Source organism: Ricinus communis, chromosome 6 (assembly GCF_019578655.1).
Source record: "Ricinus communis isolate WT05 ecotype wild-type chromosome 6, ASM1957865v1, whole genome shotgun sequence".
NCBI classification, from domain to species: domain Eukaryota; kingdom Viridiplantae; phylum Streptophyta; class Magnoliopsida; order Malpighiales; family Euphorbiaceae; genus Ricinus; species Ricinus communis.
Window position 1 is genome coordinate 12,996,672 of NC_063261.1, and position 14,543 is coordinate 13,011,214.

At 29.2% G+C, this 14,543-nt stretch overlaps 1 protein-coding gene across 1 annotated transcript; it reads left to right on the forward strand.

Annotated features, from left to right (window-relative positions):
• Positions 1 to 893: 893 nt before the first annotated feature.
• LOC8272168 (ATP synthase subunit O, mitochondrial) lies at positions 894 to 4,722 on the forward strand. Its single transcript, XM_048376013.1, has 6 exons — positions 894 to 1,114; positions 1,440 to 1,490; positions 2,140 to 2,383; positions 3,168 to 3,280; positions 4,199 to 4,285; positions 4,367 to 4,722. The coding sequence occupies exons 1-6, from the start codon at positions 989 to 991 to the stop codon at positions 4,493 to 4,495; spliced, it is 750 nt and encodes a 249-aa protein (XP_048231970.1). The 5' UTR covers positions 894 to 988; the 3' UTR covers positions 4,496 to 4,722.
• Positions 4,723 to 14,543: the final 9,821 nt, after the last annotated feature.

Below are 14,543 nucleotides of genomic sequence, written 5' to 3' on the forward strand. Positions count from 1 at the left end.
TAATTAGTCTATTGTTATATTTTAAAATAATTTGTTCATTCTCAATTTCTAAAATTTTCATCCATTTAATGCTCTATCAATCAATTTCCTCACAAAAAATGAACTTAAGAATAAAAAAAAAAGAGAAAAGAATGAATAATCTCAACTCATCGAATATATTTTCAAAATTTGTACTCATGCATAGATTTTTTTATAAATGAAATTTTTTCATAGATAATAAAAGAAAAAGAGAAGATTATGTAGCAAATAAGAAAAAGAGAATAAATAGGAAGAGAAAAAAAAAAGATTAAAGCTTATAGAATTTAAATTCGGGTTTGAAAAATATAAAAAGAATGAAAAATTTCAGCTCGTCAAAAAAGAAAGAAAAAGAATAAAGAATAGCAACATCATGAATATAAAATAAAAAAAGAAAAAAATAAAAAATAACAGCCTGTAGAATTTGATTTAAAGCTCTAAATAATGGAAAATTAATAATAGAAAAAATAAAATTGAGTCAATTTATGATTTTATTTTAAATCGTCAATAACGAAATAGAATGTTATATTTGATTTGAAATTGTACATATGTTTTAAAATTCAGTCCATTTATTTAAATAAAGCGGTCACGTTTTTTGACATCCTATACCCAAGTCCATGATATAATTTGCTTTTGTAGTGGATAGACAAATTCATTGTTTCAGTTGGGCTTAAGCCCACCCCAGACGGTCGTCTAGGCAGACTAAACCTAAAACTCCGTTTGGGCTGGGCTTGGACAATCATGTAGATCGACTAGATTTTACCCGAGATAAACCAATCGAGTGACACGCGTCAAAATCCAAACTTAACTTCACACAAAAAGCACGCACTCGAAAGTGACTCTATCACCAAAAGAACCATTCCCATAACCCTGAATTTTTTTTTCTGTCATTCTCTTTACCCTTCTTGCACTTCCTCAAAACAAACGAAACCAGCAGCTTTAAAAAGATTAAAACCGAAAAAATAGAAAAAGAATGGCAATGGCCGGACGTCTCAGATCGGGTCTCCCTCTCCTGAATCGGATTCTAAGATCCAATTCTCTCTCTGCTACCGGATCCGCCGTTCAACGCTCCATTATTTGCCCTGCTTTCACATCTGAGGTGGCTATACAAAAACGTTAATTCGAAAGCCAAATTATTTTCATTTGTTATCTATCTGTCTATTTATTTGTTTAAATTGATTATCCGTTTCTGGTGACTTGGTAAAACGCCTAGCATATGCAAGCCCTAAGTTCGGAAATGAAGCAGAGAGTTCATCTTTTTTTTTTTTTTTTCTGAGATTAAAATATTTATTTAGGTTAATCTTTGACTAGCAAGTTGTCTGTTTTCTGTTTGGCATAGGCACAGTGTAGATGCTTATAAAGATGACCATAGTAGATGATTTTTGTAACTGTTCTCTAAAGATTGGGCATTTTGATGTTCACAGTGTTCTAAAAATTATGCCACTTCATCCGGTCAGAAGGAGGTGCGGGTTAAGGTAACTAAACTTGTTCAACTGGAATTCTGTATCCAACATATGATTATTTTATGTTTATGTGCCATTGTTGAATAAAAAGTGGATTTCTTTTTAAAAGTTTGTGACCGTGAAATGGAGATTAAATATAATGTAATTGACTGGGAGGAAATGCGGAAATTTTGATTTCTTCCTTCCATTGTACATGGAAAAGGTCCATGCCTACTTCACCTAGTAATTTTAAGTACCCCTTCTTGTTTTAAAAAAGAGAACAATATTATTGTATGTAATCACATCCAAGCTTCAGCATGATAGAATTTTTTGAAAATTTTCATTGAAACATTGTATGATGTTGATATTATGAATGACTTTTTGCTTTTCATTTGGTAACTTTTTCGTACTTCTTATGACTAAAAGAGTTTGGGTTACTGTTTGATGTTGATACAACTTACAAGAATAGGGTTATGTTTGTTTCAAGACCTGAGCTGACTAGATTGTCCAGTTTTGTAGTATACAAGCAGGAAATGGCCTGTAGTTATATACACATTGAGTAGTTGGCAAGTAATATTTACCGCAAGTTCACCAAGTCTAGAAGTGTAAAAGAGAGTTCATCTAATTATAATTTGTTCGTTTCAAATTTAACCCTGCATTGATCGCTGTCTTGGTTGTTTAGGTGCCACTTGCTTTGTTTGGAGGAACTGGCAACTACGCCTCTGCTTTGTACCTTGCAGCCAAAAAAGCTAATGCATTGGACAAGGTTGAGTCTGAAATTTTGGACCTTCTGGAGGCTATGAAGAAAAGTCCTACATTTTCCCAGTTCACAAAGGACTTGGCAGTGCCTTCTGATACAAGAGTTAAGGCCATTAATGAAATTTGTGCCCAAGCTAAGTTTTCAGATATTACAAAGAACTTCTTAGGTAAGATGCATTTTTCAGTTAACTGATGTTTTAATGCATGAAACTTTATTGTCTATATGTCTTTGGTAAATGTGATTTTCAAATACTTCATGTAACATTATTTCACTAAGTTTAGTTTTATATGATGGCCTGATTTTGTTCAGAGTAGATTGATGCTGCAGTAATTGGTGCTCAATTTGGTTTGAACTCTTAATAGCATCTATAACTTTGAAACTTTAGGTCTGAGGGTCTGGACCTCTCTTGCAATAATTTATGTTGTTAGAATTTTGTTTTTTGGGTAACTGGCTATTGTGATTATGATATTATTCTTTCTTCTTTGTTATTTTGTTGCCATGATGAAACTTAACGGGTAAATGAATTTGTAAACATCTAGCCTAACTTAGCAACTTCAGAACAAAATTGTTTCCCTCTGTATAGGAACTATCCTTTAAGAGTAAAATTGCATGACAGTTAATATCAAGGGGAAAAAGGAAAAAACTACTGCCTGCCTCCTGGTGTTGTGGAAACCTAGATTTAGTTTAAAGGCCATCTGCTGGCGATATGGACCTTATTCAGTATTTCCTGTTGATTGGACTGGACTTGCCTGCTTTGTTAATCTTGGCCTTGCAATCTGCTGTTAGGAATATTACATTAAATTTCAGTAGTCTGTCTCATATTTCAAACCTTTGCTTGAGCAATTTATGATGTTCTGCATACATTTATTTGTGTAGCTGTTACTATTGGCTTTGATGGTATATATTTGAGTTTTCATATTCTGAACATTTCTTTTTTGCATCTGTACTAGTTGTATTGGCTGAGAATGCAAGGCTGAGGCATATAGATGACATAGCAAAGAGATTTGTGGAGTTGACCATGGCAGATAGGGGAGAAGTGAAAGCTGTAGTCACAACTGTTATTGTAAGTTTGAGACTTCACATTTGAACTTCTATTTCTTTTTAGTGTTTAGCACTTACTCTTTGTATTTGTTTTAGCTTTTTTCCTTTGTTCTTTTAATTTCTCTTTATTTTGAATAATTATGACTTGATAATAGGCTATAAATATATAATTTCTACAGATTACTAATTTATAGTAATGGGAGTGGAACCATATATTTCAGTGTCTTTAATGATTGAGGTGTAGGAATGCCTGCCCTGTTATTTCTCAAGAGAGCATTTGCATTTATTTATGCTTAACTTTGTTTGTCTTTATAATTTAGTTTAATTGCTTTATCTAGACTCCTTTTACATGTTTTTGACTTTTTGTCTGAGTTTGATCAATAGCTTTGGACTTGCTGAGTTCATTTGCCATTTTAGGAAAACCAATTAATAAGCCTGGTAGGAAGGAAATATAGAACATTCATCAGAGGCTGTACTAGTCTGCTAGAGTGATGATAGATAATACTCGCTACGAAAGCCTGTGATAACCTCTTATCTTGTTAGGATGGTTTTTGCTAAATATGTCCGAAAAAGTAATTCCTCAAATTAGGTAACCATGAACTTGTTTTATCAGCTTTGTTTAGGATATATTAGCTGGCATTTCTAACTCTCTAGAAGCTGAAATTGTTTTAATGTCAAATCATGCAAGCTCATTCTGTATATTTGTAAATCAGGTCATATATGTCCTTGCGGAAATTGAATTTTGGGAATACTTTTCTGTTGTTTTCCTCTAAATTTGGCTTAATCAGATGCTCAAGTAAAGTGCCCGAGATCATGCTCTACTCTATATGTTCTTGTCACCTAATACTGTGTATCTGATCCTTCTAATTTATTAGAGTTAACTCGTAGTACCTAGCGGTCTACTTTATATTGAGAATTAACTGTTGTAATCCCACACCAGCCGCTGCCCCCAGAAGAGGAGAAACAACTGAAGGAAACACTACAGGACGTAATTGGACAAGGGAAGAAAGTCAAGCTTGAACAGAAGGTAAGCCTTATCAACTATGTAATTGTTTTGATGACAAGTAGTCGAATTGAAGTCATGCTAATAATCTCCAATGTATTCCAGATTGATCCTAGTATTCTTGGTGGCCTTGTGGTAGAGTTTGGGCAGAAGGTGTTTGACATGTCCATTAAGACTAGGGCGAAGCAGATGGAGAGGTTCCTGCGGGAGCCTATAAACTTTAGCACACTCTAAAAGTTGCCTTGCCTACCTTCCTGTCAACATCTTTCAATGGTCTAGGAAGTAAAAGAATTCTAAATTTCTTGCTTTGTTTTTGTTCACTTGTACCTTTCCCTTTCATATCTGGGAATGCATCTTTTCGCAAATAAAAATTTGTTCAGGGCAACCACTAATAGACCTGTACATTCTTGATTGAGTTTTCATTTCTACTATAATATATTGGAGGTCATAATTTGTTCAAATTTGATTTGCCCTGCACATTGATAGAGTTTATGGGCGTTGTTCGCCCATTTTTGTGATGAATGGAGGTTATTTTTTTTAAGAGCGAGGTAGAGTGTATAACATATATAGATGAAGATTTATGTTGATATATCTTTGATTTAATCATGAATTTTTATTTATTTTTAATTTTCTTTGTTTGAGACGTTAAATCTAGTTCCTATTGGGATTGGAACTCGAAATCAAAGGGCCTTTCTTGAAGATGATTTAGGTACACTATTGAGCTTAATTTCATTTGACAATGGTTAATTATTAATGTTTTTTCTTGGAAAATTGATGCAACTCTACCCAAATTTGGTATATGGCAATATTTTAGACAAAGTTTAAAGATATTTTTATCTTTTAATTCATTTTACTTGTAAGTTTTTATTAATATTTATATTTTAATGTTAATAAATAAACAGGAAAAATTAACACGAATGAAATCCGCAGATAATTTGATAATAATTTGCATTCAATTGAGTCCCATATATCTTCCGAGTCCTTGACTTGATTTGGACTGTATGTATGTCTAAAATGACAACTCCTCGGGAATTTGAAGGAAAGCAGTTTGTCCCATTCGCCAACTCCTCTCTCTCTCTCTCTCTGAACTTCTCTCTCTCAGCGTCCACCATTTGCATTCACATTCGGAGGATAGATCTACCCTTAATGTAATTGGGCGGGTTGGGATGAAGGATCTTGAACTTGTATTTTGAGGCTAAATGACTTCAATTTCAATTATTTTAATAAATAGATTCATAATTTCTATTTAGAGGCTAAATTGATCCAAATTTTGACTAAAGCTGCAGAAATTGATGATAACGGTGTTGATGATATTTTGGAAAAAATCGACAAGTGAAATAAAAGCAGCAATTATTAAATTTGATTTTTTCAATAAAACAAAGAAATGATTTCTAATATATAAAAAAAAGATTTAATTTTCAATATTAAGAATTAATATTTATTTGAATTTAATTTAATTTAATTTATTTAGATAAGAAGTATAGTAGATATGCCCATAATTTTTTTAAAGATGGGATGTATTTGACTTTTGAATAGAAGTTATGGACTTATTTGTTGAAATACTTAAAAATAGACTCATTCAATCTCAAGCTACAAATTCAAGAAAATATTTGACCTTTTATCCAACTTGTTCTGACTAGGACTATAATCGAACTGAGCTAAGAATTTTTTTTGTTAATTTAGGTTTGATTTTTTTATTGTCAAGCTAACTCCAATCAAATTCACCATATTAATTCATAGTTCATAAGTCTAAATAAATTTAATCGAAGCTAAATGAGTTATATATATATATAAATTATCAACGAAAATATTCATTGATTTATTGAAAAACTATTTAGTATAAAAATTATAATTAAATACTAATACTATATTTGATGAGTTAATTCACAAATTTATTGACAAGTTAGCTTACCAACAAATTAGATTTTGCTTAGCTTGCACTCGATTTATTTATTAAAAGAACATCATAATACGAGCATCATAAAACAAGCTCAAGTGAGCTTTCATTTGATGCAGTTTCGAGTATGTCAAGAGAGCTTAGTTAGTTTACTACATATAAGATTCTAACTTGCAACTTGCTTATATCATGGACCACAGACCATGTAGCTGCATGGTTCCGTCTAGGTATACGTGTGCGTCAGATGCGCGTCAGACGCTGATGCATCTTGAAGTAATTTATATTCATTAAATATATACATTCATTAATTTATGTTCATTAAACATGTATAGATGTTTCATTATTTAGACGTTTGCTAATTTAGTTTTATTGAAAAGATATATGTACCACAATATAAAAATTTATAGTATAATTTTAGCTTGATGTTTTCTTTTTATTTACTAACTGAAATGATGATTTATGCTATGTCTATGTTATATATGCCTATGAATTATGAATGCTTATATCAAATACAAAAGTATTTTAATTTGCATTACAAAAATAATGAATCTAACTTTCATATGAAAATATTGATGAAAATTATATATACAGATAATAAACATTACAGTACCAAATAATGAATATTGAGATTAATACTGATGAATAATACATGAAACAAAATGAATATGAACGTTAACCGTAATGAATATTTAAATACAAAAAAGATTAATTATATAAAATTTACATCTAATGAATATTATACATGTAGAAAATAAATATTTTAGTAAATGTAAATGAATAAAAAAACTAATAGTATCTAGTCCAATAAAAATTGTTTGACATGTATTATTATATTTTGAAATATAGAATCTTTATTTTGGTACTCGTACTTATTATTGATATATAAAATTCAAGTTTATGTATAATTTTAATTTTTTCTATTAATTTATTAATAATTTTTCATATTGTACTAATAAAATCTTAAAATATAAAAAAATTAAGAAAGATATTAAAAAATATTTAAATTATTATAATTTCTAAAAACATCGTAAATGATTATAGAATATTCAATATTATTATTATTTACAAATGATGTGTATAAATCATAACGTGTTAACTAAAAATGAATAAAATAATTTATATATAAATGAAGAAGGTTGGTAAATTAATTTCTATAAGTAAGATAAATAATTATTAAAAACTTACATTCTTAATCTAATTTAAATAAAAAAAAAAAAATAAATCTAACTTATTCTAAAACAAATCATTCTAAATTTATTTATTTTCAATTTATTTTATATTTACTAATTTTTTAAATTATGTATAATTTCAAGAAATAAAATAGTAATTCATTTTAGTCTAGGTGGCTTAATTTTAAATAATTTAAACCAATCTAGAAAGTTTTTAAATTATTTTAATAACTGTTCAATTAATAAAATTAAAATATAAATAGAAAAATAAAAGAATTACTAGAATAAAAAGAAACAAAAATAAAAAGATATTAAAAGGCTCAAATTTAAATAAAAGAAAAATAATTACAAGTTAGTTCCAAGATCAATTATTTAGACCCTTATGACCATGTAGCTAGATGGTCCGAGTCCGTCGTATAATTTACCAACTTGTAATTTTTCGTGGTTACAGAGACGCTTCTAGGGCAATTTATATCCTGCATCTTGGTTCACCTTGCAGTGTGGGCTGATAGCAGGAACATATGTGTATTTTAGTTGTTTTGCCTTTTTTATTTTTATTTTTTATTTTTTTATTTTTTTATTTTCTTATTTTAAATTTGAGATTATTATAAAATGAATTATAAGAATTAATGTTATATAATTTTAAAATCATATATTAATGTATTTATAAAAATTAATTTTTATTTATATGTTATACAATTGTCATAATTATTTTGAGTTTAACTAATAATGTAAATATAATATTTCTATGAATAATAATAAATTACAAATTTTTAATATCCTTTTTTATTTTCTTTATACACAAACTTAAATCTATGTGTTAAAAGTAGTACAAATATTAAAATGTATCAAAATATAGTAATGCATGTTAAAAAATTTAAATTTTAAAATTTAATAAAAATTTAGTATTTAAAAAGTTTCTAAAAATTATATTATATTAGTTTTAATATATCATTTATTTTATCATTTGTAAAGAATATATTGATTTTTAATTCTCCAAATTATGACTAATTGAAAAATAAGAAAATGTGTTACTAATTATGTTAATTTTTAAATTTTATTTACAAATAATAAATTATAAGTAAACAAAATTTAAAAATTAACATAATTAGTAACACATTTTTTTATATTTTTCAATTAGTCATAATTTGGAGAATTTAAAATCAATATACTTTTCGCAAATGATAAAATAAATGATATATTAAAACTAATATAATATAATTTTTGGGAACCTTTTATATACTAAATTTTTTTATATTATTAGTGAATGAAACTAATTTTTTGCATATTTTACAATTTAAATATTTCATCAATATGTAATTGATAATTTCATAATCAAAAGTGTTACCTTTTTATAATGGACATCAATATTCATCATTTATAAGATAATACTTATTATTTACTGTAATGATGTTCATTTTGTATTCAATCAATATTTAAATATTCATTATTTTAGTGAAGGATATACATCATTTATGATCTACGCGTTCATTAATTTGTTATTATCAATTCAGTAATTATAAATTTATATATATTTCTTAAATCACCATGAAATATTTATTTTCAGATGAAAATGATGTTGATTCTTTATAAAAGTTAGATTCAGAATGAGTGTGATAATTTTATTTATTTTTTTCAAATAGAAAAAGATGATGAATGCTATATACATTAGTCTTGAAAATACTTTTTATATTAGAGGTTTGTAAGAAGGCGAGAAAATTTAGAAAGGTAGTATAAGAATGATTATCTATACATTTTTTATATTTTGGAAGGATTCTCAGTATTATTTATACATTATGTCTTCCTACAAAATTGTAAAATTTATGTTTCAATCTACTTGTCATTTTTATAATTAGAAAATAATTTAGATATGCAACAATTAATCTACAAAATATCCATACCATTGACAAAGTATTCAAATATATAAAAAGTACATTATGCTAATCATTATTCTGTTGTACTACTGATTAAAACCATAAGTAAAAGAAATAGTCCAAGGCATGTACAGAGCTAATCGACAAATATAATAATACAAGCATAATGCATACCATCATTATACGGTATTGCACTCCAAAATGATCGCATAGGGAGGTTACCATAGCACAGATGTCATATATGTCGTCTTCGACATTCTCAAACCTGTCAATAAAGTTTGTCAGGGAATGCTTAACAAACACAATGTCCTGCTCCATTTTCTCATGCTTCTTTTTCGTGCGCAATAAAGAGTGTTTAATAGTCCTCTGAATGTCCTCAACCTGAGAATATAACTTAGCGATCATGATGCTTCCACACTTCTCTCGATCTTAGACTTCTCCAACTTAACCAGCTTTGCTTTTATCTCCTTTAGTTGAATTAACATCTCTACAGCTCCACCTGGTCCCACCCTTGCATCTCATTCTTGGTTGTCATTTTCATCCTTATCAGACTCAATAACATTGTTAAGATTAACTTGTTCTTTAACAAAAACAAATATATCATTTTCTCTTTTATGTGAAGTAGTATGGTGAGTGTGAGATTTTATGCAGTAGAGCTAATTATAGAAATTGGAATATAGTATTTTTTTGGTCAAAAGGTTTTAGCTTGATGGAAATATGAGTTATAAAAGCATCAACAACGATTGAACCCCTATCTCTAAGTGTAATGTCATATAACTATTTCTGGAACCACATACCAGTTTGCACTCTATGGCCTTTCTCCATGCACTATAGAAAAAAGAGCTCAGACTTATTTATTACTACACTAATCTTCCCTCTAGCTTGCACGTTACACATCATGAACTTATGGATGTATGTCAATATTATTTTGTTAAGGTTTGATGCTTTAGAATACCTTGTTCTAAACCAAGGCTGTCCAGAAAGCTTTTTTCATGCCTTATGCTTAGCAAACTCTTATGGTATTTTATCAAAGCCATCTTTATGGAAACCAAACAAGTCATCAAACTCCTCAAAATTTAGAAAATAATTTTTGCCTAGTAGTCTAAAGGCCATAGAGTAATATGGTTGCTTAGCTTCATGATCCTTCTCTAAGTAAGGAGTACTTAGAAATTATAGGGTTAAATCAATGATACTAGATATTTGGATAATAAGCAAATGTCTTCCAACCTTAAATTAATTATACCAGATATTTGGAAAATAAGCAAACGTCTTCCAACCCAATTTGTTAAGGAAACTATCAACCTCTTTATTTATGCCTAAAGTCTTCAGAGAATCACGACATGCAAATCAACGAGACATGAACTTACAAGTTTTTAAAACCTTATACCTTTTCTTTATAGCTTGTTTGAAAATTTTATTTTATTTAAAGAAACATAATGAATCTCGAGTAAAGATTCTTTCGTTGCTTTGGTTGGTTGCTTTCTTGATTGCTACTTTTTGCATTGCTCTTCTCTCCTTCACTTATTTTTTTTAATTTATATATTGGATCTAGCTTCTTATAAACCAATGATCTTGATTCTCACCATTGTTATACTACTTGAAAACCTTGATTTATAGAGGTATAAAAATTTAGGGTGGGTAACAACTTAGGGTTTAAAAAATTAGATGTAGGGGGAATTTAGGGGTAAACCGAGAGAAAAAGGAAAAGAAATAAAAGAAATGGAAAAGTATCCTTTTTATGTTACAAACTAGATTAGAGTGTCGCTTTCATTAATGTAAATGGCTATTATGCCCCTCATGACAAAGTACTACTTAATAAAGATTATCTGAGCGCTTTCATTTGATGCATTAGGTTTGACAACTCTCTAGAATTCAATTAAAAACAAATACTTACTACACTTCAAATAGAATATGGGGCATTGGAGCAATTCAAAACTAATAAATTAGAATTATAAGTTGGCATTCCAAATAAGACAGATTTAACAAGATTGAGAAAAAGGTTGAACATAGTTTTCAAATTGGAATTGTAGGTTCTTTATTTAAAGTCAAATTCCCCTCTACTTGTTGAAATCCTTGACTAAGTTGATTACCCTGATTGTCATTAAGGCTATAACTTATGTTGCAACTGCTGCGTTTTCCATGAGCTCTACGTCCTCCTCCACCACATCCTCCATGATACCCTTTATGCCTTGCTCTATATCTGAAGATGCGTGGCCTACCACAAATGCATATGAAAGAAGAATTGTGCAAAGTGTTGCCACCAAGATTAGAAGTTTTAATACTTTCATATTTACCATTCCATCATTTCAATTGAGAATGTTTGCCTTCAACACCTCTAGCTTTCATCTTACATACTCCATCTTACTCCTCGATTCCATACATAAATTAGTGCAATCTTGAAATGCTCGCTCAATTTCCTTATATTTTTTGTACTCATTTATCATGTGAGGATAATCACCGATGCAAAAAAATCTTTGTATGCCAGTGAAATAGATCCTTTCTCCATCTCTTCATGATATATCTCTCGTGCACATGTTCTGTGTTCTTCAAAGACATAACTTTAAAAATATGATGACAAACCAATCCTTCAGACTGAAATTTCTTGCAAGTGCAAGAATAATATTCCCCGGCTTCCCGATGCTCAACAGTGTACTTAACATTCTTGTACTTATTGTTCTTGATTATATACTTGTCTAGAATTTTAAGCTTATGAATCCCATCTTGCATTGCATCTTCTTATGGACAGAAAAATATTGTAGTCAGTTGTGTTCCTCATCAACTAGTGGAACAAAATGACAATATATTGTATGTTTTATCTCCTTCTGCACTTTTTAAAAATTGTTTTAATGTAAAAACTCTTGGAACTGATGCTTTCATTGAAACTATGTTGTGCACTTCAACACTTTATTATTTAAATAAAGATCAACCATAAACTCCTCCTGTATATTCGCACTTAAAGTAATTTCATATTGCTCCATAAATTATTTGTGTGCTCCTCGAGTGTATGTAACCATCAATGTATGCATACATACCCTTGCTTCTTTCGGTAGAAACCATGCCTGCCTAAAAAATTTGGTTAAGATAGATAGGATCCCAGCTTTCTTTCTTATGGTACAACTTTGTCAATCATTGATTATTTTTCAATGCATTTCAATTGATGAACTCCATCAAATCACTCTGAATGTGTCAATTGTCCTATAGTCATAAACTAAAGACTTGAACTCAATCATGACTTTTATCAAAATCAGCAACACCTCTAAACTTATGAGGCAGCTTATACATGATGTGCCACAAGCAAAATCTATGTATTGTATCAGGCATTATGTCCTTTACAATAGCCTTGATGCTCTCTCATTGATTAATCAAAATGGTGTAAGGATGTACATCATCCATTACAGAAATTCAAGTAGAGAACAACCACTTGAATGATGCAACATCCTCGTGCGAAACTAATGCATAATCTAGAAGAATAGATTGGCCATGGTGATTGATGCCAATAATAGTTTTAATGGCATCCTATATCAGTTGACGAGATAGGTGTGAAACTCTTAAAAAGCATCCTTGCATATGGATGAACCTCAAGCACATTTTCCAACATTCCTTCTTCATATGCATCAATTAAAATAGAAAAAATCTATATATTTTTACTCCATGGATATGAACATTTATGAATGGCCTCTGCATCACCATTACCGAGTCTAAGTCTCCTCCTACTTTCAATGAAGTTCCTACAATCTTTAAGGAAGCATCCTAAATTTGTTAGGCCTATATTTTTGAACCTCTAGCAACCAAATACTCTTGCACGACCTTATTCCAGCAATGTTGTTTGCTTTTAGAGAGCTCTTCATTTCAATACTCAAGTTTTTATTTTCGGGCATTAATCACGACATATCAAGATCAAGGTTATAGTTGTTATTATAAATTTGTTTAGAAACCATCCAAACACCACCTTTCGTAAATGAAATTATCCTTGCAAGATAGTTTATCCTTTTGGATACTTTCTCTGTGTATGTTTTCCTTCCTCTATCACATCTAATTGTTTGGTACTTATAATGCTCGCTTTTATTCTTATTGACTGATTTTTTTGTTACGCTAAATCCTTTCAATATACTATGAAATCTATAAGCATGAAATAAGTTATTAATATTGGTAAACATTATTTTTGGCTTAGGGTCTTCTTCAAATTTCAATCTATTGTTGTATTCGATTTCATTAATTAAATCAGCATCTTCATGGTTCACAGAGTCATACGAATCTTCAACGAAATCATTTTCTATTTCATCTTCTTTAGAATGAGCAACCTATACATCTTCCCTTGCATAACAGTACTTGCATCTTCTCATCCTTCATTGTACATTGCCTCTGGGTTACTATAGCTTCCATCACCACCTTCCATTAAATTTTCGTCTTCACTAAAGCCAAATATCTCTTCCATTGATTGATCTTTATGTCGGATATTATACATATCATCCATTAAACAAGCAATTTATGTTGCTAAAGAAACTAGAAGAGAAACTCACTTAGTTTATAAATTTTGGCTTTGTTTGGACCTATAGAAAACTTGTATGGCAGACTTAAAAAAATTTTCAACTTATTCTAGTTTTAAAGTAACCCATAAATTAAATTGAATTAACTATTTAGCTGTTAAAATTAAATTAATTTATCTTTTTATTAAACGGATGTGAAAAAAGGAGAGGGAGATTTTGGTGCTGGTAGTTAGATATTGAAATAAAAAAATAAGAGGAAAAATTTGACAAAATTTTAGGCGTGTAAGGTGTGCATATTATGTGGCGGTAATACACTAACTTGCACCGGACCCCAAAAACATTAAGGATGATTTGGTGATTTAACTATACATTTTGCAAACTAATCCGTCTAGTAGCGCCCATTGCAATATTTAGACTCATTTTCTTTTATTTTTTATTTTTTTTATTTTTTATAATTTTTTAAAGAAAGGTTTCAGTAGAGCTCCGAAGAAAATTAATCATTAAAAGAAACAAGTGAGACTCTACATAATATTTATAATGTGCTGGATTGTTGTTGGGTATTCGAAAAATAAGTTAAGAATTTTATTTTATTTAAAATTTTAATTTTTTTAATTTTTTAATTTTTATAAACTTTATTTTTTAAAATTTATTTTTAAAAAGTATCAATTCACCTAGTCAAAAGCATAAAAATCAATGTTGGAAATGCCGAATGCAGCTTTAATATGGAGCAGGATTTGTGCGTTTTGCTCTAAGCTTTGTTAATTTGTTTTTATCTGTGATAATAATAATAATAATAATAATAATAATAATAATAATAATAATAATAATAATAATAATAATAATACCAATAATAAT